At 41.0% G+C, this 27,487-nt stretch overlaps 1 protein-coding gene across 6 annotated transcripts in view; it reads right to left on the bottom strand.

The window, feature by feature from the left end:
- Positions 1-27,487, bottom strand: part of rptor (regulatory associated protein of MTOR, complex 1) — a 193,877-nt gene that overhangs the window by 125,869 nt on the left and 40,521 nt on the right. For 3 of the 6 annotated variants that reach the window (XM_073474586.1, XM_073474594.1, XM_073474612.1), the window contains exons 5-6: positions 7,966-8,124; positions 5,128-5,343 (exon numbers count right to left, since the gene is read on the bottom strand). In XM_073474586.1, coding sequence (XP_073330687.1) covers positions 5,128-5,343; positions 7,966-8,124 — 375 coding nt within the window. The remainder of the gene's footprint in view (positions 1-5,127; positions 5,344-7,965; positions 8,125-27,487) is intronic. The other 3 variants (XM_073474602.1, XM_073474621.1, XM_073474628.1) reach the window with 1 other exon arrangement.

Raw genomic sequence — 27,487 nt, 5'->3', positions numbered from 1 at the left:
TGTGAATGTGTCTCTTTTTCTATCAACATGCATATCTCATTTCTCTTTGAAATGCTTGCAGGCATGAGTGGGAGCCCGCCTGTTGCCGTTCGAATGGATCTGTGCCAGTCTTCTTGTAACATAATTCCTCTTCTCTCTCTCTAATGAGGAAAATGTCGACTCGCTCGCGGAGAGCGACACCACAAACAAAGCGGAGCGCGTTTCTAAAGCCTCTCGTTGTGTCAACCTAAGAAGAACATTGTCTCCCGAAAGAAATTTGGAGAAAGCGTGAGACGGCGTGCCGCAGTAATCCTATCGGTAAATACGACAACATTGCCAGCAGAAGCTGATTAATGCCAAGCATCCACTGTAATTATCACATTAGCATATTGTAATCTCGCAAATTACCATGAAAATCACCATGACAGCTTTCTTTTCTCTCTTCCTCTGGGGATATCAGGGTACAATTGTATTTCTGAGAAATTCTTTTTTTAAAAAGTGACACTAATTTATGAGACTATTACTCCAAGGGAGGAAGGGTTTCAGATGTAACAACACACAATCACAGCAGAAGGGCGTAGTCATGCACGTGCATGCGGGGCTACCAAAATGCAACTCTGCTCGAGCAATACTTTTTACTGCCGTGCATTAATTATTCATTAAAAAGATAGAGGGAGCCGGCCGGCTTAATGTGAGCATCCTGGAAACACCGGCAACACAAATACCTAACCCACAACACACACACAACACACACCAGGCTCTTACAGCCCAGCGTGTCCTGGCTGTGAGTGCTGCAGGGCGCACACACACACCTCTTTCAGCCCTGCAGCTAATGCAGGGAGCATGTTTGCTGAGTGCACGCAGGAAGTGATGAGATATTTAAAAGGAAGCCGGTGGCCCTATAATAGAGCACTCAAGAGCAGACACCCACATTGACTGACTGACTGACTGACTGACTGAATGGAGGAGGTTGATATGGTGCTGTGGAGGAGTGATAACACCACCACCACCTCCTCCTCCTTTCATATCTTCCCTTCAGCCATTTTCCTTTATGCTCTGGTCTTCATGTGAATCACTGCATCTCCAAATAATCCAGTCCCTGGTGGGATCAGGCCTGTCGTGTTATGTCAAACAGGTGCACCGTGCAAGTGGCAACAGTGCGTATTTAAAAATGGCTGACAAATTATGTGTGTGTGTCATCATTGCATGATTTCCTCTCAGGATCACCCATGTGCATGCACAGAATGTTGCGAGAGAGTGATGCGGGTGAAGGAGCATGTGGGCAACGTGGGGGACTCCCTGCTTGGATCATCTCCTGCATGATTAAAAAGTCTGTGGAAGTCATCGCCTCTCTCCTCTTCTTCCATTACCCCTCCCCATTAAACACTTCCTGTGCAAGTGGAACAGGAGCGGAAGCACTCGGGTGGAAACGTGAAATGGATGTTATGCAACTTACCCTGCATTTAATTGGGGGACATCCTCAGTTACATTCCTGACTTACTTTACGACTCTGAATGCTTGGTATGGTAACCTGAACATCAGGGACAATAACCACCTGAGTTACATTGTGAAGGTGACTGGTAGGATGATGTGGTGTCCAACAGCCCCCCTGATGTCTATCTTTGACCAACAGGTTCTCCACAAGTCCAGGTTCAGAATAGACTGCTCAAACCACCCGCTTCACTTCTGAAATAAGGTTGGGCAATGTCTACCAAGCTAGCTATACTGAGGAAGCTAAGCTAAGAGAACGCAAATAATTATGGCACAGTTGAAAGAGACACAGCAGTGACCCGCAGGAAAGAAACACCGCTGCCACCAATGCAACCCAGCATCTTGGGTTCACCAAACTGGGCAGCTTTAATAAGAAAATAATAAACTGGACATGGAGACATAACGTGAGTGCAGTGAGAAACAACATACTTCTTATTATTTCCTCTCCCACTTGTCACAAACGCCAACAACACCTGCCTTACGGCAACTCTGAGGGGACACACTACTTTTTTGTGCTTTCTCTTGGGGCACCTTTTAAAACATGTTCGTACATGGGGAAAAAGTCATTGACTATCAGCCTTTTGTGATGGACGATGGCATCAATCATTGGCCAAACCCTAGTTCAAAACTCTTCCCTCAGGCTATAGCTTCAGAGTACCCCAGTTCAAGCACAATAGCAGGAAAAACTCCTTTGTTCTCTGAGCATTAACCCTGCTTAATATGCATTCAATTTAGTATCTGAGACTGTTTTGTTGTATTTTTTTGTTCTTAACTTTTGATGCTCAGGAAACATTCTTGGACTTTTAAAATTTTGAACTGTTGTTTTTCTTATGTTGTGACCCTCATTGAAAGTCAAGTTTCCCATCTGGGATGATAAAATGACTCAAGTGAGCTGAAGCTCCAACCTTTAAATACATACTTTTTGTGCAATGATGCAGCTAATACCTTTGGAGTACACAGTATGCCTTGCTATGGAAGAGGAGACACACTGTCTCCAAAAATGACTGATTAAGTGTTTGTACATTCTTGTGTCAGCCACACAGCATATCTAACCTTACGCCAACCATAGCCACTTCACAAGCTGTATTCTCAGGCCTTAAAGCAAAGGTTAGACTAAAACTACACTCAACTGACAACAGAGGCTAAGAATGTTATCTTAGCCATAGCCTGGAGAACCCAAAGTGGCCCATTACTCAGTGAACCTCGTATTGAATAGTGACAAGAACGGGGAGCTTGTGCTCCAGACCGCCTGCCTGTTTAAACACTACTTCTACTCCGTTGTGACAGCCTACTTTGTTCTGCTATTTGTCACAAAAGGTTGGTCAGTTCACTCTGAATATGCCTTACTTTAGCCAGAATTGCATTGAAAGCTCAGTTGGTAAACTGTTGACATTCGCTACTGTTGTTTTTGAAACACGTGGCGAGATTGCTGAAAATAGTTCTAGGAGTGCTTTTACTAGATCAGTCAAAGTCCCTTATTGTGTTTTGCCACCTCTATACTACTACACTCTTGGCCACTATTGTCTCTTTGGTGCACAAAGAGTCAACATAGCCAATTAAAGCTCTAATAATCAACATTTGACCAGTAGAGGGCAGAAGAACTTCAAATAAAGTTGTTAGGGCGAAAGTGTCTTTGATGCGAAGAACCCTAAAACAGGACCAGACTATACTTTTCAAATACAGTTGATGTACCAGCAGTTTTACACCTGAACATGTGCACCTGTAGTCCAACTTGAGCCACCTTTAGTCAAGAGAGGTGACAGCAGCAGCAGTTTAGATGTAGCTATGCTGATGGGTGCCACCTACAGGCAAACACAATTGGGGCTGCAGTTTTGACACCTGGACAATCTACAAACAATGTGTGTTGTTTGCCTTTTTTATAGCTCCTCTTTGTGGGTTGGTATTTCAGATTTTGCCACGCTCTGTCTTTGTTGCTGAATATCAAGACTAAGACATCTCATTAACATATCATTTACATACTGGACAGCTGACTATATTGCTACATTTCTAAAATATTTAACTCATCCGGTCAATTCATATACTCAATTTGCAAGCACTCATGGCATGTAGCTGGCACCAATCAACACATCTACACTTGCACATCTTAAGTGTTTTACTTCCTATAGGTGTAGCGAACTGGCCATAGACTAAATGTACTACTAAGTGCGAATTAATTTGTTTGTGAGTAAATTACGAGCCAGATCCATGAGGTGCTTCACATCTGATAGATGAGACAGAGAGAGAAACCACTGTCTGTTCTTTTGGAGAACAGCCGACAGACAGTTTTTTCCCGCCACTGTCGCCAAGTACTTGCTCATGGGGGAAAGGATGGGTCTCAATAAACAAATTAAAGACTATGGTCCAGACCTGCTCCACTCAGAAAGTGTCATTAAAAACGTTTTGTCGTGAATTGGCAGTACACAAATAAAAATGTACTTGACTTGGCAGTTGGTCGGTTGGTCAGCAGGATTACACAAAAACAACGAAACGAATTTCCAGCAAAGTTGGATGGAGGATGGGTCGCGGCCAGGAATAGACCCCATTAACTTTTGGTGCGGTTCTGGAAAATCACACAGATCCAGGATTTTTTTCTTACTTTGTTCAACATTGTGAAATAGGGCGACATTTTTATCTGTTTCTCATGGAATAATGTATGGCTCTTGATAATAAGATCCTGTATCAGCCGTATTATTTACTAATAAAAAAATGGGACTGTTGGCACTGTTAATGCACCAGCACCAAGACAACAACAAAAATCATACTTCTGATATTAAGCAAAATAAAAGTGCTGACTTTAGCCCTGACAGTGCAGCACTGCCGTGACCTCTGCAAACTTGAACAGAAAACAGCAGGAGAGGCTAAGGGTGGAGAGACACTTGTGACGACTTCTGTCAAACACTGCGGCAACTCAGCAGTTTAGCTGCTGCCTTTACCATTACTTTAACAGGTAGCACAGCATTCACAGTAGCTCTCCTTTACTTTAGCTCTACCTCCCGTCTCTCTGCTCAGTACTGTTCATCCTGTACCTTTCACGCTCTCCCCTCCCTCTCTCGTTTCCCAGCTAATCTACAGTCTGGCTGAAACTTCTCCATGAATAATTGAGATGAATGACAGCGCCATCTCATTAAGGATTCACATAACATGCCGTAGCCGGGAGAGAGAAAACGTAATAAAAAGATGAAGCGGTGAAGGGACTGGGGCTGGTAGTGGTGTGTATCTGTGAGAGTGTGTGTGTTTGTGTGTGTGTGTGTGTGTGTGTGTGTGTGTGTGTGTGTGTGTGTGTGTGTGTGTGTGTGTATGTTTGTGTGTGGGCATATGTACTCTCAAGACTAAAGAAAGACTCAATGATTTACAGCCAGCTGCCCATTTGATTGGCTGGATCACAGTAGGGTGAGGACATCCTGGATTTTTTCAGGATTCAAGTGAAGAATCATGACTCAACACTCACTGACACCTCTCAGCTCCTCCTTATAAATACAGTATATATGTGTGTGTGTGTGTGTGTGTGTGTGTGTGTGTGTGTGTGTGTGTGTGTGTGTGTGTGTGTATGTGTGAGGGATTTTGTTTTGTGTAACAACTCATAAATACCAGCGATTCATTTCGCCTTGTTTGCCTGCACACCAGCTATTTGTGTTGGATAACAACCCGACTACTAACCCGACTACACGACTGCTGTGCTGTTACATGCCGTAATCCATGTATGTGTTTGTCTGTGCAGCTGCCCACCTCCAGCTCCTGCTCTCTCTGCAGGGCGAACTGTTTAAATGACTTGACAATGATGCCCGCATTGGAGCAGTCGTAGACAAAAATGGACGGGCTCCCCATCCACGTCTGCAGGTCGTAGATGGACAGCGGGATGTACTGGGTGTAGTTCTGAAAGAGAAAAAAAGTGAGAAAGAGATGAGACAGGAGATGTCAGAGCAGGGGATTGAGAGAGACGGTGCATCATGTTATTGCTGATAACTCACTTTTATGGATTTGCGTTTAATTATTAACTCGTCATCTGTTTGATGAAGAGTGTGAGCAGAGGAGAGGGGGAGAGAAACAGTTGAGAAGAGAAAATTATAACGAGGGCGAGACAGGAAAATTAGGATGATGGGAACACAGAAAGAGCCAGTGAGTAATAAATCTAATAACCGCGGTGCTATAAAAGGTGTTTAAAACCTATACTTAATGGAAAATTTGGTTCTACACAACTCCCCCCCGACATTGCTTCAACATCAAATCCCCACTGATGTGATGTTTCAGCGGCAGCTTCATTTTATGGGAAAAGGAATAAGTATAAGGAGTAATATGTGGAGGAAAAGGAGGGGGAAGAGAGCAGGAGAAGAGGACATAAGGCCCGAGGGTGTACTGGGGACCGGGAGGCAGCAGCTCAGCCCAGACAGAAGCGGTGCATCATTGTGAGTGGGTGCTTACTTATAGGACAAGCCAATGAACAACTGCAGACTTTATGTCCCACTCGCTACTCAGTGACTCTCTGCGGCATGGAGGTAAGCAATGACAAATGCTTTCATGTTTGGTAGTTAAAGGTGCAATATGTAAGAATTTTAGTGGAAAAACAAAAATTTACTCAAATTTTCAACAGAATGTGAAAAAATAACATTTAATGTTTTGATGTCTATGTTTTGTTGCAGAGATTTCTACTGTACATAACATGCTAACCATCCAGCCCCAGCCATTCATGGTCCAAAGCTCTAGTGCAAGCGATGTAAACACCAAAATCCTCTCACTGCTGTGAGCTCCCAGTCCGGACTATAGTTAGCAGCAGTTAGCGGTTACTCTGGTGTTATGCTGTGTTCGGAGTATGAATATGACAGGTGGCCAATTCTTAAGTATTGCATCTTTAACCCCTTGATTCCACCGTCACGGCTGATTACGGTTGCCAGAGCTGATTGCGGCCCTTCTAGTCAATGCTCATGTTTCCACCCGCTGCACCACGGCACTTCTCAGCAGTGTCCCAGAAGCGGCTCTCCACTCTGCTCCGTGGAGAATACGCAGCGAGTCTATTTTTGACGGAGGCGGACCGCAGCTGCTTCAAGCTGAACAGAGCAGATCGCGCCGGGCAAGAAGTCACACACAGGAACAGCATAGTGCATCCGGTCAATTTTCAAAATAAAACACCCTGTACCGTTTCCGGATCATGTTTCACTTCACTACATCGACATTACGTTATTGAAGGATTTAAGTACATAGCCTACTCACCAATGGTAGAAGCACAAAAATCAAGGAGAATATGACAAAAGATCTCAGGAGGTCTACTGTATCAGTCGGCTGCGAGCTCTGCTCCTGTAATGCTTTCAGTGGGATATGCAGTCGCGTGGAGGTCAGAGCAAAATAGCGACGCACACATAACGTCATAGACACGCGCCCAATGGAAACCTGGGGTAACTTTGGTACATTCTGACCACGTTTCAAGAATGTCCTGGCCCCTTCTGAGATACTTCCTTCTATGAATTATATTTCAACCATGTCACCTGCAAGAACCCCAGTCCAATATAAGTTCAGGTGCCAAAGTTGAGCTGTTGAGCTAAAAAAAAAAAAGCTTAATCATTCAACAATAATCATGATTTTTTGGACAACCTGCTGTCAGGCTTGGGTACCAAAACTGGGTACTGAATGGGCCCCTGGGCTAAATGATTAAAGGGTACTGTTCATGTCCATAAAGGCGCCTTGTGAACATATCTGGATTAATTTCTGAAGATGCAAAAAATAACACTCCAAAGGAATGCAGGGAAAGTAGGGTATCCATGATGCACATTTGATAGGACAGTTAAAAGCAAGTCTTTCTCTGGATGACTCTGGTTGTAAAGAGTATGTAATGAAAGTCATATCCAGCGAGAATAACTGCATTAAGAAAGCCACAAAACCCATCCAAGAGGAAAACGTTAATAAAGTTGGTGAAAAGAACATTGAAATTGTAGAAAGAATATAATTGTTTTCTCTCTTTAAAAATAAGGTACACAAATACTGCAGTGTTTTACATGATGCTGTGTGTATCATAATTCAACTTATTTTATGGCTCCATAGTTTGACAGCTGTCCATATTAGGTTTGATTAAGTGAAGCTATTACATACATCATCAACTCGTTTTCAAATGATGAGGATGATTATTTCTGTTACGTGACGTCTTTGACGAGTCCTGTACACACTAAACCTCCATGTGACCTCAGTTCAATAAATGCAGCTGACGGTATGTCACAAATGGTCTTTTTTAATGCGAGGAGATTTTCTACTGCAGTGTTCAGGCTCGTTGTGGCTAGGAGCTTTACTGCACTAATCTAATGACAGAATGATGTTTACATGGGCTTTGCTTCCCTCTGATTATGTCCTTGATCACATTATAATTGCATTTTGATGCACATATAAACAGAAGTTGGGACATCTTGCAAACCATAATAAAGTCTTCCTTTGAAAATTGTTGCAGTAAAGGTAAAGAATTACATGGCTCGTGTTTGTGAATGTGAGAACAGATTTCTTGTTCGTGTGTGGTACCTTATTAAAGACCCAGATCTCTCCGTTGACGGTGGGCCGAGGCACCCCATGACCGTTGTAGTGGAAGAGGACTCGCTCCTCTTTGGCGTTACGTCTCAGCGACGTGCACAGCTTCTTCACCTCGTCCACTGTGGGGTCCAGACTCTGTTTGTAACGTGCCTGAAAAACAGAAGAGCAGAGGGGAAGGTGTCAGCATGATTGTTTTACATCTAAAATTAATGTTTCTGCCATTTTACTGATACTTAGACAGAAGAAGGAACTGGGTAATATCTCCTAAACTGGACATTATGCAACATATTGTTTTCCATACTAGGGGTGTTGTGACTCTCCAAATCCACGATTCAATTTGACTTTCAATTTAAACTATTTTGAGCACTGAGGGCTAAGCCACTGTTAGACTATCACATCTGGATTTGTAAAGATCAACAGATCTTGGGTTTTATGTCCTGACAGCTGACATTTACATGATCAAATTCTTCTTTAAAAAGACTGGGGTAACAACAGCTTGATCCTTGTCCTAGAGTCAAATAGTTAAAATAATATTCACCAAAAACAAAGATTCCAGAGTTCAATTTAAAAAAAAAAAAAAAAAAAAAAAAAAAAAAAACACACACACACATCCATTGAGCATTCAACAATAAACAACAAAAATAGAAATACAGTTTTTGGTTTCTCAAATTTGTCCTGAGTAAACCCACTTCCCAAACAAATCAATAAAGGATCTCTGAAAAGATAATTAAACCAACATCTGCAATGCTGTCAGCGTTACATCTGGTACAAGTCACTTCTTTGTGCACACACGATAAGTGTTTGGAAGGGCAGCTGCAGGCTGCTTCCCGACATGCGTAAGTAGGTGAGGATGGAGAGAAAGAAAACACTGGGAGAATCGTAGATCCTACTTTTACCTTACTTTTTCCAGTGATCTGAAATGAGGGCTAACCCTCATTGCCATATTGGCATCACAGAAATATAGATTGCACAATAGGGTTTGATAAAAACAAACTCATATATAAATCACCCAACGCATTTACACACACACCCACCCACCTCATGCATGCAAATACTAAGAGAAGCTACGAGAAGAACAGACCAAGCATTACATCCCTGTTCACCATGTTAAATGATGCAGTACCTGTTGGTGTTGGTGGGGTAAACAAACAACACTATGGGGAAACAGAGCTGTCTTTAAGAATACACAAAGACATACAGTACAGCACATCTATGAGTAGATACATAGATGTCTACGAGGGGCACCATCCTGCTGGTTTTCATAACATATTTCTTCATGTTGTGTGAGTCACGAAGCTTCATGTGAGAGAGGAACTGAGGACACAGAGTCAAGGTCATCCAACAGTGAATTACATAAACATGACTCACTGCTGTTTATGTTAATTAGAGACAGTTAAATGCACTGTTCATTATGACATGGTCATGACTTATACTTTAACTAGGGCTCTACAATATAAGCAAAACAGGCTGGATTTTTTTTTCAACATCAGTGCAGTATGATGACATTAAATGTTGGTAAAGTGGTGCTTAAAAACAGCCTGACATGTCAAGCTGACCGGGCAGATGGAGGCTTAGAAAATGTTTTTCGTGTTTGTGAGATCTGAAAATTCAAGGAAACATCAAACAATGAAGGAGGAAGCAACCTCTGCAAACAGAAAAACCTCATATAGTAGCACTGTTGTGACATTTAGACCCTGAGAAAACTGCAAAACAGACGAGGACACAAAACAACTTTTCTCTCGCAAAAATCAAATAACTCAATGCCAGTTCATTTTGTAATGTGTATTTGAGTCATTACTGTGTACTCAGTCTTCTAAACCATAATCAGCAAAGACGGTAAAACAAGGCCTCATCACAAAGCACTCAAAGTGGGCTGACAGTGCTACATTAGGACAAAGTGACCAAGGAGAGATTGATGCAGATGCATCTATACATGCAATTCACATCCCATCTTGCTCCATGCTATGTGCCAAAATACAGAGCAGGTCCAGTTGACCTTGAAATTTGATCAGGACGGCAAGAGACAAGATTTAAGCAACTTTATCCTTCTTCCTTTTTCTCTTCCAGGATGATGCTGCCCCAATTCATAAGGCATGGAAGGAGTATGAATCATATGCTACGGTAACCACATCTCAACCCAGCTTCTGGGAATTTCAGAATTGAGGCAGAAACTATACTGATTAAGCCTGATTTTACGCCCAAATTGCTCAGCTGATTTTAGAATTGGGCCAAATTTCTGCCAGTTCAGGTTGAAAGGGGGTACATGGGGTAAATAACAACTGATTAATTGCCCAAACAATCAACAATCCAGCTGTTAGACAGAACAGCTCTCTTCTCCACCTTTTCTGTCATTGGGATACCTGCCCTCTGAGCTCTCCTCCTGTAGCACGTTAGTTAGATTGTGTATTTCCATTTTGTGTTAAATAAACGACTTTTGAACCTACATGCTGTGTATTTAATATTGTATAAGAGTAAACGTTGCCAACCTCTGCTCTGTTAAGGACTCCGAAATCCTTCAATAATTATTAGCTGTTATGCTAATTTTGGGTGTAGTTTCTACGTTGATTATTAATCAGAGTTACAAACTGACAGTTTAGTACCTTTTTATGAGACTGAATTATTGAATTGAACATTTCCCTTCTTCAAAGGTGGTGCTCCCGAGGCGATCTAATGTAAGTTAGATCTTATTATTATCGTAATTAATAATTATTCCTGATAATCATTAATTGTTATCGATAGCCAAATTTAACCCAAATTCCCTATTAATGTTGTGTAAAACCACAAAAGGATATTACTGAAGTAGGTTATTTATACATGTTCTGGTTTAACTGTTGTCTTGGCTAACAACCTTGTAAGACAAATTAAATTTAACTTCGGTGCAAATTTATCCATATCTACCAAAAAATACATTTCTTATTGTTCTGCATTCAAAGTAAATTATACAAAAGGCCATCCTGTTTAAATACTGTAATTGTCAATGGACATAACCGATAGAAGTTTTTTTTATTTACGTTCCATTTGAGCTCATACGTTGTGACCAGTTGATCAATTTCATAAAGCATGAGCGTGTTAGTTTTTTTGCCGTGTTGAAAGTGGTGAAAAGTGCAAAGAGTCTCACCAACTTCAGACAGTGCTCTCCACTGCCATCTTAAAAAAACCTAAATAAGGCCATATGATTTGGTAGAATGATGCTCAACTGTGCATTAGAGTTCCTCAGACGTGAACAATCTATGTTAGGAGACCGAAGCTGTTTGTGAGGCTCCAGTGTAACTACCTACATAAAAAAAAATGTTTTTCCTTGAATTGACCACTCACTTATGTGTTCTTTACTTTTTATCACTGTGAAATCCCAAAAAATTAAGGAGACATTTAACAAATTGTGTAGGCAGCAAGTTTGTTTGTTTTTTTGGATGGACAAACTAATCCATGACCAATAAGTTCATACATTTAAGAGAAAACATTGCATGGGAAAATGAGACATTTCGCGTGGGGGAGAGTTTGCTTTGAGCAGCCCAAAAATAAGGGTCTGAATCAGTCTAGAAGTGACTCAGGAGCTGGCAGACCTGATGGAGACATTATGTTAGCTTTGATCCAGAATAACATTGACTCAAACAAAGACGTTACGCTTTGAAAGATGGCAAATCTTCGAAAAGCCCTTTCACATTTTTCAACAAAAATTATTTTAGCTGATAGCATTTATGGGATAGATGGAAACACAAATGCTTCAAAAGTGTAATTTGTGGCTAAACAAGGAAGGTTTTACACATTCAAGTGTGAACTTTATACAAGCTGTTGATAGTAGGAAGGGTACAAAATAAAACCCAATATAGTGCCGGTTTTGCAAACCTGTTGTATAATGCTGTTGTACAAATCAGGCACAGAGGTGCTTCTTGAGTGCAGATTCACAGCGAACCACTAAAAGCAGATATTCCTCACGTAAACAAACTAAAAAACATGGAACGCTGAATCTGAGGCTGTGCTTCTGTTGCTTTTCTGCTGTCAACCTGTTTTCTCTGCCACCTGTTGCTTACTTTAGATCACGCTTCACTCGTCTCAGTGATTTTATAAGCGTGAAGTCAGCATGATGCTCGTGCCTGTACCCATGTGTTTGTCTGCTCAAGAAACTTCAAAGGAGTAAGAGGAGATGGACGACATTTGCATTGTTTGTGCTCCTTCGGTTCATTAAAGTGTTTGTGTGTGTGTGGATGGAAGGGACACAGAGGTGTCAACTAGTTATGCAACAGAAAACTGCCTGGTTAGACCAGTCTGAATCATTATCACACTTGCCAAGGCCCTTCTGTTACATAACTAACGAGCCTTTCACCAAACAGGCTGCCTCCTGTCAAATGGCTTTGAATCACAGAAGAAGCCATTTTTTGACCTTAACTTTTCGCAAAACTTCCAACTACTCAAACTAACGCAAAACAACAGGACAAAGACGCTGCCTCGAATCTCAACAGTGTTTTGCTTGAGAGAATCTCTTTTTTTATTAGAATCCGACTGCAGGAAATAAAATGCAGGAAAACAATGAGATGGTCATCAATTTAAAATGACAACAATATCCCTTCTTACTTTACCTCACAGAAAGAAGAAAGCTTTTATTTGAAACATATACCGAGAATGTGTTGGCTAGGGTCTAATGCAAGATCGGGGTTCAGTTTAAGCGTCACTTTGGCCTCCAGTCCTCACCTGTCTATGCTGCACTAGTTGCTAACCATGTTTCTTCCCAATCCCTTGTAGATAATGCCTTTTTGGTTTGGTCTAATTTAGGGATCAAGACCTTTAAAGATCTCTATCTTAATTATCCTTTCTTACATTCTTTCAGCAGCTCTCAGAATCATTTTCACACCCTGAACAACAGTTTTTTAGCCACCTAAAACCAGAACCATCTATAAAAACCAGCTATATACCAATGTCAGAAAGCCCTCTCCGCAGAAACTATATTTTCCTCAATTGCAGAACTTCTGTTTTCATATGCATGCTGTGCACTGCGCCACATATCATCTCTCTGGCCAGTAGATTTGGCCCCAACGGTCTTTATACAGATGAAACTAGCATGTGAGTCACTGTTGTACAGGTACCTGCACTTCAATGGTTTTATCTTGCCTTTATTAGCTACCAGTCTTTGTCAGTATTTGATATTACTTGACCCTTATCCATTATTTTACTACTGGCTTTTATTTGAAAATTTACAGTATACAAATACCAAAAGCAAACTTAAAAGTCTTTGTGTCTGATCTGCAGAATTTATATAGCACTACTATCTGTTTTGGAATGTTTTAAATTGCTACCCATCATGCAGGCTGTGTTTATGAATCTTGGTGTTATACAGTACAGTAAAATTGGGATCCTTGGTGTTTAAATGTTACAACTGTCTGGTTATTATTTAAATGAGGCAAGATAGATCCTAATTATTAATGGTCATTCGTTATCCTGATGTGCGGAATAAAATTATCACTTGCTCATTGTTCGTCACATCACACATCCTGCAGAGGCCAAGCTGAACAGACCTTGATCAAAGACGCCAGATTTCGGCTTCCCGTATCTGAGAGCAGAGCTGGTAGGCTGATTCAATTTGGGTATAATCAGATAAGAGCGTCTGAATGCCGAGAGACATAGCGCTCATCCTGATGATATCAAGTGGTATCTGAATGGCATAATGGTGTTAGTGAGAGACCTGCAGTGATGGAGGTATAGCGTGTGAAATAAGAGCTGGTACAGAAGGAGGGGAGGTATAATTCTGGAGGCAGAGTGCAAAATGAAACGAGGAAAGAGAGAAAGAGAGAAAGAGAGCGGAAACAGGCAGGTGGGACAAGTGTTTACACTTACCTGCTTGTAGTTGTAAATTTGGATGTATCCCAATTGTATTTAGAGGCTTCAGCAAAGCTGTTCATTTACATTCATGACAGTCGGGCATATCAAATTCAAGTGGCGTAGAGAGATTAAGACAGATTCATATGTATGAGGAAGACACCTAGGAGAGTCCATTTAAGTGTGTGTGTGTGTGTGTGTGTGTGTGTGTGTAAGACCGATCTCCTAACATTAACCACCTTGACCTGAAGGAGGAGCTCCAGCCTCCTGTGGGGGCCGACTCTCTCCAGAGGTTGTTACAAACTGCAGCAGTCTGCCTGTTGCCTCTTTACCTCACAGCACCTCCATAAAACATTTCCATTATATCCATCAGGGCCACAGAAAACAAACTCTTTTTAAAGGTGTGTTTTTTGCCGGCTCCCTCGCCATTCATCATCATGTCACTTCCTGAGCACAGGCGACCTTTTCAAAGTACCGTAAGCATTCAGGATGTAATTAAAATACAGATTGTAAAGCTGTCAGGTGCAGTGGGAGCCACTCTGGCTGTCACAAACATCAGGCTACGTTTTAGACAACAAAAAAGGCTATGTCTGTGGTGATGGCAAACAACTAGATGCAAGTTAGGAAGTCAAGCGACATTTCAAGTTACTGCCATGACAGAGCACCTAATTTTTAAAGGTAAAATCAGCCTCTGTAAAGGCATTTACTCTCTTATTTCTCACATGGCATAAGAGGAAAGCTAATACTCCAATGGAGAGACAGGTATACAATGCCTATAACAAGGGAGGCATCTTAATGGAGCACATGCCTTTCATTATGCCTGTAAGAGAGGCAATCGTTTTAAGTTGAAGGAAAAAACAAAAAATCTCAAAGGACATATTATCTTGGATGACAGGGATAGCAGCAGCCACTTGTCAGAGAGAGGAAATGAGAAAAAGGCAACCTCTGTCCTCTCAGTCACCAATCAACGGCGTTACTCAGCTTGTTGAGATGTGAAGAAAACCAAAGGAACTGACAGAAAGGTGAATGACATGGAGAAAGAAACAGGAAACAGAAACATGAGAAGAAAGAAGAGATGAAGTGTTTCAAAGCCTTGTATCTTTGTTTCTGCTTCTATCTGACAGGACCACTATTTCCAAGAAAACTCAGTAATCACTACTGTGGCAAATTAACATTTTTGTAAAGTCTAGATGGTTAATGTGTTCTCTGAAAGCTGATGACAGCCAAAGATAGTTTGTGAGGGAAAATAAACGTATTGCACAACATACAACACAACTCTAATCCATTTATTCTGGAAGCTGACAGTAAATTGTGCTGAGCTTCACTGCGGTTGAAGGATTTATATATCTTCTGTGTTGGTCATTAGGAGCTCTGACAGAAATGAGCATTATAAAAGTTCTTAACTGAACTTCATCAGTCAAAAATGACGTTGGAGGTCTTGGAATCAGAGAGAAGGAAAAAAAATGCATCCTACTCTGCAACATGATGGGGGAAATGGTTGCCATGATTGGCAGCCAAATGGGATCCATTTGTTTAGTTTGATTATGTGATATACAATACATCAATCTCACATAATGCTGTGGCTCATCTGTTTTGTGGTTTCACTTCACAAAAAGACACCAGAGTTCACCCAGAAGAGGACCGAGATGCAGCCTTTGAGGCAGTCTTGGTTTGCACTTGTTCGGGTCTTACCAGAACTACAGTGACAATCTAACTCAGTGGAGATTACAGGTGTGAACATGGCTTCAATTAATTTTTGTTCATTCTATATGGATCAGGTGATGCTGTCCAAATTTGCTGTATGGCTGTTGCTGTTACTGCTTTTAAACTTGCTTCTGCTAAAATTTAATTTGTCATTGCTTCTAAAGCTGTGACAATAGTTCTATGATACACTGAACGCTGCCAGGCCTAAATATTTTATATTTTGGTATACAGGATGTTAGTAGTTAAATTCTTGAACCTCAGATTCAGGAAGAGCAATCTTGTTTTCGTCCTGGTCCAGAACAGTGGACCTGCTGTTTACCTCTGTAAGTATCCTGGAAGGGTCAGGGGACTTTTCCCATCAGATCTACTAGTGCTTTGTGTACTTAGTCTCATGACTGTGTCCCCCGGAATATCCCTTTTAGGGTAGTATAGGACATTGAAGACTAAGTGTCCTTTTAGCACCAGAATAAGAGCTGTGTAAGCATTCTCAGCAAGAAGTAAAGCATTGTTCTTAGAAGATGTTGGACGCAGTCAGGGTTGTGCCTCACCGTGGATTTGGTTGGTGATTTTCAATGGGAGATTCCTGAAGGGAAGCCGTGGTATTGAGAGATTTTGGATGTGGGGATTCTGACAGACTTCAAGTATCTTGGGGTTTTGTTAACAAAGGAGGGTAAGATTGAGCATGTGATTGACGAATGGACTGGTGCGGCCTCAGCAGTAATGATGCTGCAACAGATTGATTGACTGATGGATCTACATTCCAACCCTCACCTTTGGTCGTGAGCATCATGTAAAGACCAAAAGCATTAGGATGACTCCTTGCTGCATCCTTGCAGAGGTGTTCCGGGTATTTCAAACTTGGATGAGACAACTGGGCAAACGACGAACAGACTGGAAGGATTATATATTCCTTCTGGCCTTGGAATGTCTCAGGATACCCCAAGAAGAACTGGAGGACGTAGCTAGAGAGAGGGATGTATGGGCCTTGCTATAGCTTTTTGTCACCACAAATTTCCTGATTGCAATAACACCATTTTCATGTCCTTATACCATTAGTCAATAGAGTGATTAAGAAAGTATATCAAGTATAAAAACAATGAGGACTATTGGAGATGAAGAACACCTCTACAACTGTTCAATGTTATTTGAAAAAATAAAAGGGTTGGTGATTTCTGATAGCAAGGTATGGAAAGGGAAACTCGAAACCCTAATGATTCCAACAATACTAATCTGCAGCCAGCCATTAGGTCTGGCCTGCAAAGGGGGTCAAGCAAAAACACGATTTCCCAACAGGGATCAATAAAGTACACTTGTTCAAATTTAGCTGAGAAAGCGTGCCCTGTTTGTAAAATAGCAGCGAGCGATCGGGTGCACGCAGTAGTCATTTCCCCAGTGACAGCAGTCCTGCTGGGGCCTGGGTGTCCAGTCTGAGTCAGTTCACAGCAGGTCGGATAGAGCAGAGGGCGAGATGACACGTTTCCTTCCTTCTGCCAGCACATTAATCCTGTCCAGTAAATGTTACCCATACAGCCATTTCTCAGTCCCAAAACTACAGCTTCAGTGGGGTGGATAATTGCACTTTTGAGGAAGTAATAGGCAAAAACACTGCATAGACTAAAACCAGAAAAATCACCAAAGGTTCAGCGTGTTAGGAAAGAAACAAATCTCCTCTTACTTATAACTTTGTGAAAATTTCTTAGAAATCTGTTTGTGTGTTCGAGTATGATGCTGGAAGAGAGCAGCAGGAGTCAGAACATTGCTGCTACAGCTGACTAAGTGACATGGGTTATGTAACTGGCAGAAGGACGGAATGAACCAAGTGTTTTGTGTATTGTACATTTAAACACTTTTTGAAAACTATTTTTGAAACCCATCCTTCTTACACATCTTCTTCAGTGTTCAGACCTCTTGGTCTGTATGGAACATGAGCTGGGAAATCAATGAGGCTTTCTCCCTTCTGACAATAACAAACCTCACTTCCTGAAACCTTTTATTACTTAGCACTTGTTCACAGACTTTGTTTACAAATCCAATCAAACCTATTTTTGTTTTTTCCCCACATTCACTTTAACTCATGGATGCCTTGACATGTTTCGTATCAGGGTCATGTGGAAACAGGGTGCTTGCAACATTCATGCCAGTATAAATGACTATCCACTGGAGAAGGAAACTGTCTTTAAGTCAGGTCAGCGGCCTTTACTTTGTTCTCCCCGCACCACATGTCCCGTCACTCCTCTTCCTTAAAAGCAAAAAATTTGGATATCCTAATTAAGTTTTGGTCAGCCCTGATTCCACTGCAGGTGTGCTAGGAAGAAACCAAAGTTAGCATTCAACATTCAGTATGTTCACAATAAGCATATCTGACTGACTGAGGATCAGATTCAGGAAGCTTTAATAGACTGTATCAAATTAAAACTTCTGTGTACTTAATGTGTGTTTGTCTGTGTGTATGTAGTATAAATGTGTGTGACAGAGGAGGGCCAGAGAGGCCTCTGAAGTAACCGTCTAAAAAAAAAAACTGAGTTCCGAGCGGCTCTCAGGAGTCCTTGTGTTGTTTTTGGGTTTTCGTGTTTAATTTATTCATTTTTCAGTGGGTAGAAGGCGATGGAATTGATCTGTGAAATGTTAACTTTTGTTTTGGCATGTTACATTAAAAAATACAACAAGAGTTAGGTTTCTATCCATATGTAGCACAAATTTAACAAAATTACTAGAAAATCTGCAAAAGAAAATCCACTTCAGTAATGCGAATATTAGGAGTTGAGCACATTGAAAGAAACAGCTGGTGGCTCTTATTCTCTAGTCGAGTGTCTTAAACAAAGTGGAAGAAGAAGAGAGTGCAATAAGATGACGTAGTTAAGAGAGCATCAGTCAAACTTTTTCATCTGCTGTTATTTTTGTCTCAAGTAGAAGCTTGAATGGAAATTTAAGTCATGTGACCCATGAACATTGTGTGTGTGAAGCTCATTTTCTTTGCCTTTTGCTCTTTTTTTTTTTTGATTTACAAACATTTCCGCCTCATTTGGCAATTTTTTTTCATGTTTTCAAAACGTGCATAACCTAAGTTGGATGGAAACACGTCTATTGACTTTTTATGTTCTTCACATTATTTTTTGGTATTGTGTGTAGGACTTGGAGGTGCCTCCTTTTATACATAATTCAATGATCCTTGACGTCAGTTTTTTTTAAAAGTGTTTCTTGACGAAGACCAGAATGAAGGCAAAAAGCCCCCAAGACAAGCAGGAAATAATGATGGCTGCAGTACAGACTTCAGGAAGAAACCAAGCGTGTGCTGTTGTCTGTAGTGAGTAGACAGTCAACAATTAGTCACTGAATTGATAAGTTGATCTACAGAAAATTTATTCAGCAGCTATTTTGATAATCATTAGATAATTTCATTTATTTTTCAAGCATAAATGCCAAACATTCTCAATTTGTAACTTCCCCGATATAAGAACTTGGTTGCTTTTTTGTTCTGTATCATTGTAAAATTAATATCTTTGGGTTTTGGACTATTGGTCTAGATAAAACATGCATATTTTAACATGATACCTTGAGCTCTGAGAAATCATGATTGGGAATTTTAATTTTAAATCAGAAAATTTGGAAAATAACCAGACCGTGTGCTCAAGTTTCCTTGAGCATGACTGGGTCATCTTAAGATCGAAAATACACACACCTGTAATACATTTGTGAGTTCTTACTATCACATTTCTGAAGGTCAAACATTAGATGTTTTAATTTGTCTTGAAGTGCTGGTGGAAACATTGAAGGTACTGATACGCCACAACCTCTGGTCCAACACATGCATTGAAGCAGCTATTCTTGTCCCGAGCAGCCAGCTGCCTATTACAGCACTCTCCTCCGGTTCAATCAACTGCTGCCCTCATTTCCAGACACCTGCAGGGAGAGTTACACCAGTTGGTGATTGAGGAGGGATTGGAGCGGGCAAGAGTGCCATAAACCATTAGCCTGGAGACGGAGCTTAGGGACTGCTGCTGTCTCTGACTCTGTCTGATGTCATGGCTGTGTGTGTCCATGTACTTGAGGGAATCCAGTGAATTTTTAAATTTAAATCTTATTAAAACCTTCTCATAATAATCCAGAGTCCTGATGTCAGAGGCTCATCCTACGCTTGCGTGTATCTGATATGCATTAAAATCATTATCATTAAAAAGTCAAGTGAACAGGTAAATGGGTCACAATGCAATGTGATGTGAAAACACTTCGAAAAACCAGTTAGTCACATTTATGGCTGGGAAATCATTAGTGTTGTGATGCTGGATGCTTGCTCACAGCCACGTCCTACCAGAAATAACAGCACCAGGTAGAGTAATGAGTCATTAATATTGATCAGGAAGCCAAACAAACCCACACACACATATATTACAGTCATTAGTGCTGTGGGACACAAGGAATGCTGCCTAAAACCTGTTTGACAACCAAAGTTACAAAACAATAATCTGTCAACAACAGTCCATTTCTACTCAAATGAAGCCCTTGTCATTTCTATATACTGCTTGTATTGTCTTTGAATCTTTAATACAGCACTGACAGCAAAAGAAAGTCAAATTTTCTCTTTCTTCTTGTTTATTTTATTGCGAACATAATATCGTTGAGGTTTGGACTTTTGGTTGGACCAAACGCGCACTTTGAAGACGTCCCCATGTGCTTTGAGAAATGCTGATGGTCTGTTTCTACAAAGATTAGCCTACATATCAACTTAAAAAAAAAAAAAAAATCAACAGATGAAGTTCCAGCCCTCAATACTGGAGAAAATAAACCCCAGTGACAGTAAGATACGGCAAGAGAGGATCTGGGTTTCAGGGTTAATTTTAAAATGTGGAGCAGTAGGGCAATGGGGAATCGCATTCAAAAAACAACCAAACAGAGCCGTGAATGGGATGTAATCAATCCACCTCACTTCAGAAATAGCTGGTAATTCTGTACACGGCACCAAGGGTCCAACCGGATGTTACACACACAAACATACATGTAACTTGAGGCACACAGGATGTCTGAATGTTTTGTCAATCCCAGGGGTCATCTGGAGTAGGGTTTCTGTGACCGATCGACACACGGATACATACATGTACAAATACAAAACTGCAGTGTGAAGACAGCAACAACATATCACTGAGTGTCTCTCTCCTCATTTCCCAGTCTGCATCCACCAAATTAGTTTTGTATGACAACTCAACAGTAGCGCAACAGGTCAATGGGATCTATATATACAGAGCTGAATGTAATATATTACCCCCATGTAAGTGTGTACGAGAGTGTGTATATGTGCATCCATTTGTGTGGATTTGTAATATTTTTTATTGTTTCTTGTTTATTTACTTTGCAGGTGCGCCTGTGTTCTGAGCCTGCGTGTGTTCCCCAGTCTCCTCATTAAAGCTCCCACTCAAGAGTGTCAGTGGCTCAGCATTCATCATGACCTCAGGAGAAGGACCTGGGCACCAGCCAATAATTTGTTTTTCTTGTGTGTATATCTGCCTTGATTCAAGTTCAATCTCATAAGAAATCAAAATCTGCTTTCCCCCGGCATAACAAAATCATGTATATTAGCTAACTATAAAGCAAGGAATCACTGTTTGTCCTTTGCATATCTCAAGAATCGTTCAGCTGATCTACTTCATGATGCAACAACCTGCTGTAGTAACACATTGCAGTGAGAAAAAAACAAAAGCACAAGGTTGAATGAGTGTGGATGAGTTGGGAGTCGCGCTCAACATCAGTTTTATTTTCTTTACTGGAGGAGAACTGGAGGAGGAGAACTGGAGGTGAGATGTCAACAGTAGTATGCAAGCTAACGTTAGCCTCAAGGGCTTGAATGTTTGCCGTTGCTTAGCTTGGGTTGCCTCTCTCATTGGTTGTTGTGGTCTGGCTAGGAAAGTACCAACGTAATCATCCAGATTTTAAACCATAATATCAAAATATACGTTTGATATTATCAGGTCAGCCCCAATGAGTCTGTGAGTAGCGGCAAGAGGCTTAAGACTGGATATGTAAACCCCTCACATTACCAGATAATCTGTGCCTAGATTCAGTACCCAAATGAAGCACACTCTCAAGCACCGCACTTCACACAGCCCTCCTAAAGCAATCTTGTGCTCAGCACCTGGCTCAAGATAACTCTGACCATAGCTGTCTGAGGGACAGTGTCAATAAAGTTATCAGCAAGATCTTTGATCCAACCATTCTGGAAATCTGCTTGTCTAATGGTGCAGCCCAATACCACCTACCTACCACCTAAACACAAATAGTTAGTGTGCTCATGAACTTAAAAACTGTTAAATCATTCAATTGTTATTTTCTCCACAATTCCTTTTTAGAAATGATTACATTGTAAAACCCCCTCCTCCTCTATTTTAAACCAGCAACATTCCTTCCTTTATACTAATAAGCAAAGTAACACAAAAACCTTGAACAAATTTGATTTCCTTTAACACCTTACCAGAAAAAAAAGCTGCATTTCTGCACGTGCTCAATAAGTGTGATATTAGGTGTGTGTAGTAAAGCCCTCACCAAGGCCACAATAACTACCTTTACACTGGGGGTTTTAAATAACACCTCTAATTGTGGTGCCCTTGTGCCTGCTTAGTGAGTAATGTATGTACGTGTATGTGTGTGTGTGTGTGTGTGTGTGTGTGTGTGTGTGTGTGTGTGTGTGTGTGTGTACGAAAAGCGTAGTAAGCATGTGGATGTTGGGTGAGTCCTTGTTGCTGTGATTAATGAACTAGCAATGTGTGTGAAGCTGCGACTCTCGCCCTCGGGGCATTCGAACACATTGAGCATGCATGGAAATGACCTTCTTGCGCGCGTGTGTGTGTGTGTGTGTTTAGTGTGTGTATACATGTTCCTCAAGACTAAACACACCTTCACCTACCACCGACTCCATTTCCCAGGCCTAAAAGCACTGGGAAATGGACATTGGAGTATATTTTCCCTCCCGCCTCATTCCTGGAAAAATCAGGGAGGCATTTGTCTCTAAAAATAGCTCCCACATCATCAAATCTAATAGCCTTTTTGGATGTACGTAGCTATGGTTTTTTGCAATGAGTAAGAGAGCATCTCTCTCCATTGAAAGGAGTAATGGTTACACAAGAGGCTCCATTCATATTGCATTAAACATAATGACATTGTGTAAGAAGCTCAAGATGGCTTTATTGGATTGGCACTGTGTTATGTCAGGAAAAGGAGAAGACAAAGTAGCCTAAAAGCATTCACAGGAAATTTCTGACATCACTCAGGACGACTTGTTCGCTTTCCAATATTTGCAGGGTTGTTATGTTGCACTTATAAGAATTCTGGTTGGAAAACTCCTGTGGTATTTTATATTATCCGGCTGGAGGGAAGCTGAATTACCAACAAGAGAAAGAGAACATCAATAACAACAAATGCAGCGCACCAGCATAAAAAAAATCCCTTGATGCATACATAATGTGCATTTGTTTGATATTTCTCAGGAGACCCAAAACATTACTGTATTTCTGAATGCTTGATTCACTTTATATTACATGACTCACAACAACAGCAAACAGGAAAGCCTCCTCCTCCACCCCAACAAAAAAGAAACATAGTAACCAAGTACTGGGTGAACTGAGGCTTATGAAGAAGCAAAGCAGAGCCAATGTGGAAGTGAAAGTATATGCAAATTATGCTATGGTTTTATTTTTGCTACAATTTCAGCCCAGTCTCAGCAGCATATAAAACAGCAACGTTTCGGGGTGAGATCTGTTTATTTGAATGTAATACCCATAATCAGCTGATCCACTTCTATAGCCGATTCAGTTCTATTCATTGTGTAGGACTGTCACTTTATTTTCAGGCTGTATCAGGATGCGTGATATTTATCTCGACATGTTGAAATCTCCTCAAAAGTACTTCATAAATGTTAGGACTGGGCAACAAAATCAAATGTGACGATATCTTTGACAAAATAGATATTGTGACAATGTTGTAGGGATGAATGCTGATAGTTTGTAGGGCTGTAATCAACCAAAGAAATCTTTGGTCGACCAAAGCCGTGAAATTTCGACTAAAAATCGAATAATGGGGGGGGGGCTCTTGGTAGACAGCGTTTTGCATCACGTGCATCTGCGCAATATCATAGCCCATGATTTCCGAAAATATACTATGTCAACTAGTGATATCAGCACAAGAACTGTTGAGGAATATTTAGACAATTGTTTTTGTCATGTTATAATAATTGACAGACGCTATGATTTCGCTTTGCGCGTGTCCTCGCACAGAGCGAGACTGAACACAGGAGCTCAGCTTCGTGGCTGAGACACAAATGCGGGTGTGCCTGCAGTTATAAAACGTTTATTAGACTAAAACATTGAAATATGCCAATTCTGATATGTTCATATACTTAAAATGGACGGAGCAACCTAGTGCAGACAAGTCAGCTTACCGTTTTTAGGTGATATGCCATGTTTGTAGTCGAGCTGTGATATACAAACTGTTGTTTGCAAACTTTGCATTCGACTTTTTTTCCATTTTCTATTTTTATAAAATGCTGCGATACTGCTGATGTCTTTGACATGGTAGAATAGGAATGACTGTAAATGAAACGCTTAAAAATAAATACATATTTAACAAACCACCGGACCTAGGCCTTCTAGTACGTTCTTCAATCTGTTTGTCTGTAGTGGGTTTGGCTAATCCAAAATAGTGAAAACAAGGGGGGTGTTCTGAAGACACACTGTTACCTGTGAAACAGGGGTGCTAAAAACACCCCCCATTAGCACTTGGTACTTTGCTCCTGATGAAGTCAAATATGCCATATGCAGGACACACAGCATTGGGATGGAGAGGACCCGCTGCGTGTTTACGCACTGCCATAGCAGCATGTAATTAACACGCCAAAAATCGACCAATCAGAATTTTGGTCGAGCCAGAACGTATCGACCAATAAATCGACCAGTCGACTAGGAGATTACAGCCCTAGTACTTTGACAAAATATTTACACAATGAGGTTTTGATACATAATCATCAGTAATGTGGATATAATGACAAAGCTGGGAAAGGCAAGCTTTACATCAAGTAGAACAGTCTGGTAAGTGCAGAAAATTACTTCACTTTACTGTAATGCAGCCTTCAAAACCAGGAAACAACACTTGTGCCACATCACCATATAAATATATGAACGATGTATTGCCGAGCCCTACTTTTGTGTCAAGTCCTATTTTGGTTTACTTTGACATGCAACTCTTTGCCATTGAAGATGAGCAAAGCAACTTGAAGGTGCTGATCTTTCGGGAAATAAAGTACCAGTGAGTCCAAAAAGTGGAGGAAGCCATCACAGCTGTGTTGCACTGCCCACTTTTATGTAACTCACCTATGCCAAGGTATCAACTGCTCTATAAAAAAGGCAAGGTTTGTTAAAAAGGTAAAAAACTAGCTTTTCAAACTCATGCACACAAAACAAACCCAGAAAAGATGCCAGACAAATAATCTTCTTAGGTGATTAAATATTAAAATGTGTCAAGTCAACGCTGTATGTGGTCCTGGACCGGTACAAGTGATGGGAGGCTTTGCTTGGATCTACAGCGCTATTTATCTACAAAGTGGGGCTGACTTTCATCTTCCTGTGTGTGTGTGTGTGTGTGTGTGTGTGTGTGTGTGTGTGTGTGTGTGTGTGTGTGTGTGTGTGTGTGTGTGTGTGTGTGTGTGTGTGTGTGTGAGTGAGTGAGAGAGAGAGAGAGAGAGAGAGAGAGAGAGAGAGAGAGAGAGAGAGAGAGAGAGAGAGAGAGAGAGAGAGAGAGAGAGATATTCTGGTCATACAGACAGAAAAGAATGTTGGGACTGAAAAAAAGGGTGAAGAGGAAGGAAGAGAAAGTTGAGAAAGATAAAAGTACTACAAGGTGAAGAGGAAAATGAAGGGGTGGAGGGAGTTACTGGTGGGAGAGAATAATCATTGTCCTCTGCTTCCAACATCCTGAAGGAGAAAGCTGATAGTCTGTGAGGATGAGATGATGCATTTAACCGGTGGGAGAGGAGAGTAGGAGGGAGGTGGAGAAGAGGCAGAACCATATTAGATAACAAAAAGCTCATTAGACAGCAATGTCCAGTTATTGCGTTTCTTCTCTCAAAGTATCTTGAATAGCTCTCGTTTATCAATTAAGCACATTTAAAGTCAGTGAAATACTGAGTTATATTGACACAATGACGATTACAATTACACTGGGTTTTTCAGTTGATTGAAGATTTTTAATTGGAATAAAGCTACAAACAGACTGAAACCTGGATAATTGTTGTATCTTGTCCAAAGATGAGAACTCAAAGAACAGTGCAACTCAACAAAATAAGAAAATGACCACACCAAACCACACGTCACACTGAAAAGTGGCAAAAAGTTAATCTATGTGTGGTTTGGCTGGTTGGCTTCATCAGTCGGCAAGCTGACCGCTAACATGCTAGCAGACTGGAACATGCTAATGATCATTAGACACCCTCTGCGTGCCCCAAATTCAAACTACCATCTGATTCTAAACAGGCTTTTGGTATATAGTGTGTTCGTAATGGAAAAGTGACAATGGTATACTCAAAGTAGACAAAATGCAGACAAACTACAGGTGGTTTTTGGGTGTGCTGTTAACGGATACTATTCTCTCACAATTCAATGCACAAAGGAAATGCTTCAGTTCACGGTTTAACTTGTGATGACATTTCATGGTCACACATATTGTGCAATTTCCTGTTAGTATAAGCAGCTAAGTATGTTGATTTTTTGTACACAAACTGCTAAAAAAGTACATCATGACAATAGCATGTATAGTCCTCAGAATCAGTATGTAGAATGGAATTGGGGCACATCTAATAGTTCTGCAGGCCAGTGAACAGCATTTTAGCTAACCTAGCTAATGTGCTTGCTATTAGAATAAGTACACACAATTTTAAGACAGATTTGCACTTTCGACTTTAATACATGTAGTACTGATATCAACGCAAAAAGAGTCATCATTACATGAGTCCTCTTCCTCCTCCTGCATGCCCTAACCAGGCGCCTGTCTCTCCTTAACAAAACAAAGTATTTCCAGTAGGTGATAATTCATCTCCTGATGTGCGCTTCATGTGTGAGGGCGACTCCCAACACTGTCCAGACCTGATTCTTCTGCTTCTGCTTCTTTAAACCAGACAGTTTGCTGCGCCAGGTTAAAGTTGAGCTTGACACAAAAGGTTTGCATGGATTTACTTTGCCCCCAGCAACTGGAGAGTCCATTGAAATTAAATGCTTAAATGCTTCTGTTACCATATGATTCAGTATCTGGACACTAGCGCCAGTGTAAACATACTCAATGACATGCAAATAATGTAGGGGAAATCGCATTAGATTATCTGTTAATTATTGCTATATTTGTAGATTATTGTCTTCACCAAATAGGAGGAAAATCACGGCTTCCCTGCTTTCCCGTCTGCAGAGGTCTGAGCGGAGGGTCACTGCACTGCATCCCCTTTAGCCGATGAGAAATTAAGTGTCTCGCTGAGCTCCATTATCGGCAGTGAGACCATGAATTCCTGCCAGCTCAGGAGACACTATTGTGCACCTGACCCTGACCTCTGACCTCTCTGTTAAAGGGGGTATAAGCTAAATTTAGCATTTCCTTGTGTCTATCAATACAGTATCACATGACACCAAGGACACTCAGAAATTAGAGAGACCATCCTGTAAGACATGTACTCTGACCCTTTCTAAAATCTCTACACTGCGACAAGGCTGAGCTTTTACTTTGTGCTCATCTGAGCACTCAATCAGGCTTCATGAGGATTAATATTTTTTATACAGCTGCTGCTTTTATTCAGAGCGACTACATATACATTGGGTGAATAAGCTCATTAGCACTAAGGACTGTGATGGCGAAGGCTTTGGTGCTCTGACAGTAATCATTTGACCCAAACATTGTCCTGTAAATGAACCATGTTCTGATAGGAATAAAATCAGATGAAAGCAGATAGGTGAGCGAGGAGTTCATGTGAAGTCTGTCT

The sequence above is a fragment of the Pagrus major genome, chromosome 1 (assembly GCF_040436345.1).
Source record: "Pagrus major chromosome 1, Pma_NU_1.0".
NCBI lineage: Eukaryota > Metazoa > Chordata > Actinopteri > Spariformes > Sparidae > Pagrus > Pagrus major.
This window is presented reverse-complemented; position numbering and strand designations above follow the sequence as displayed.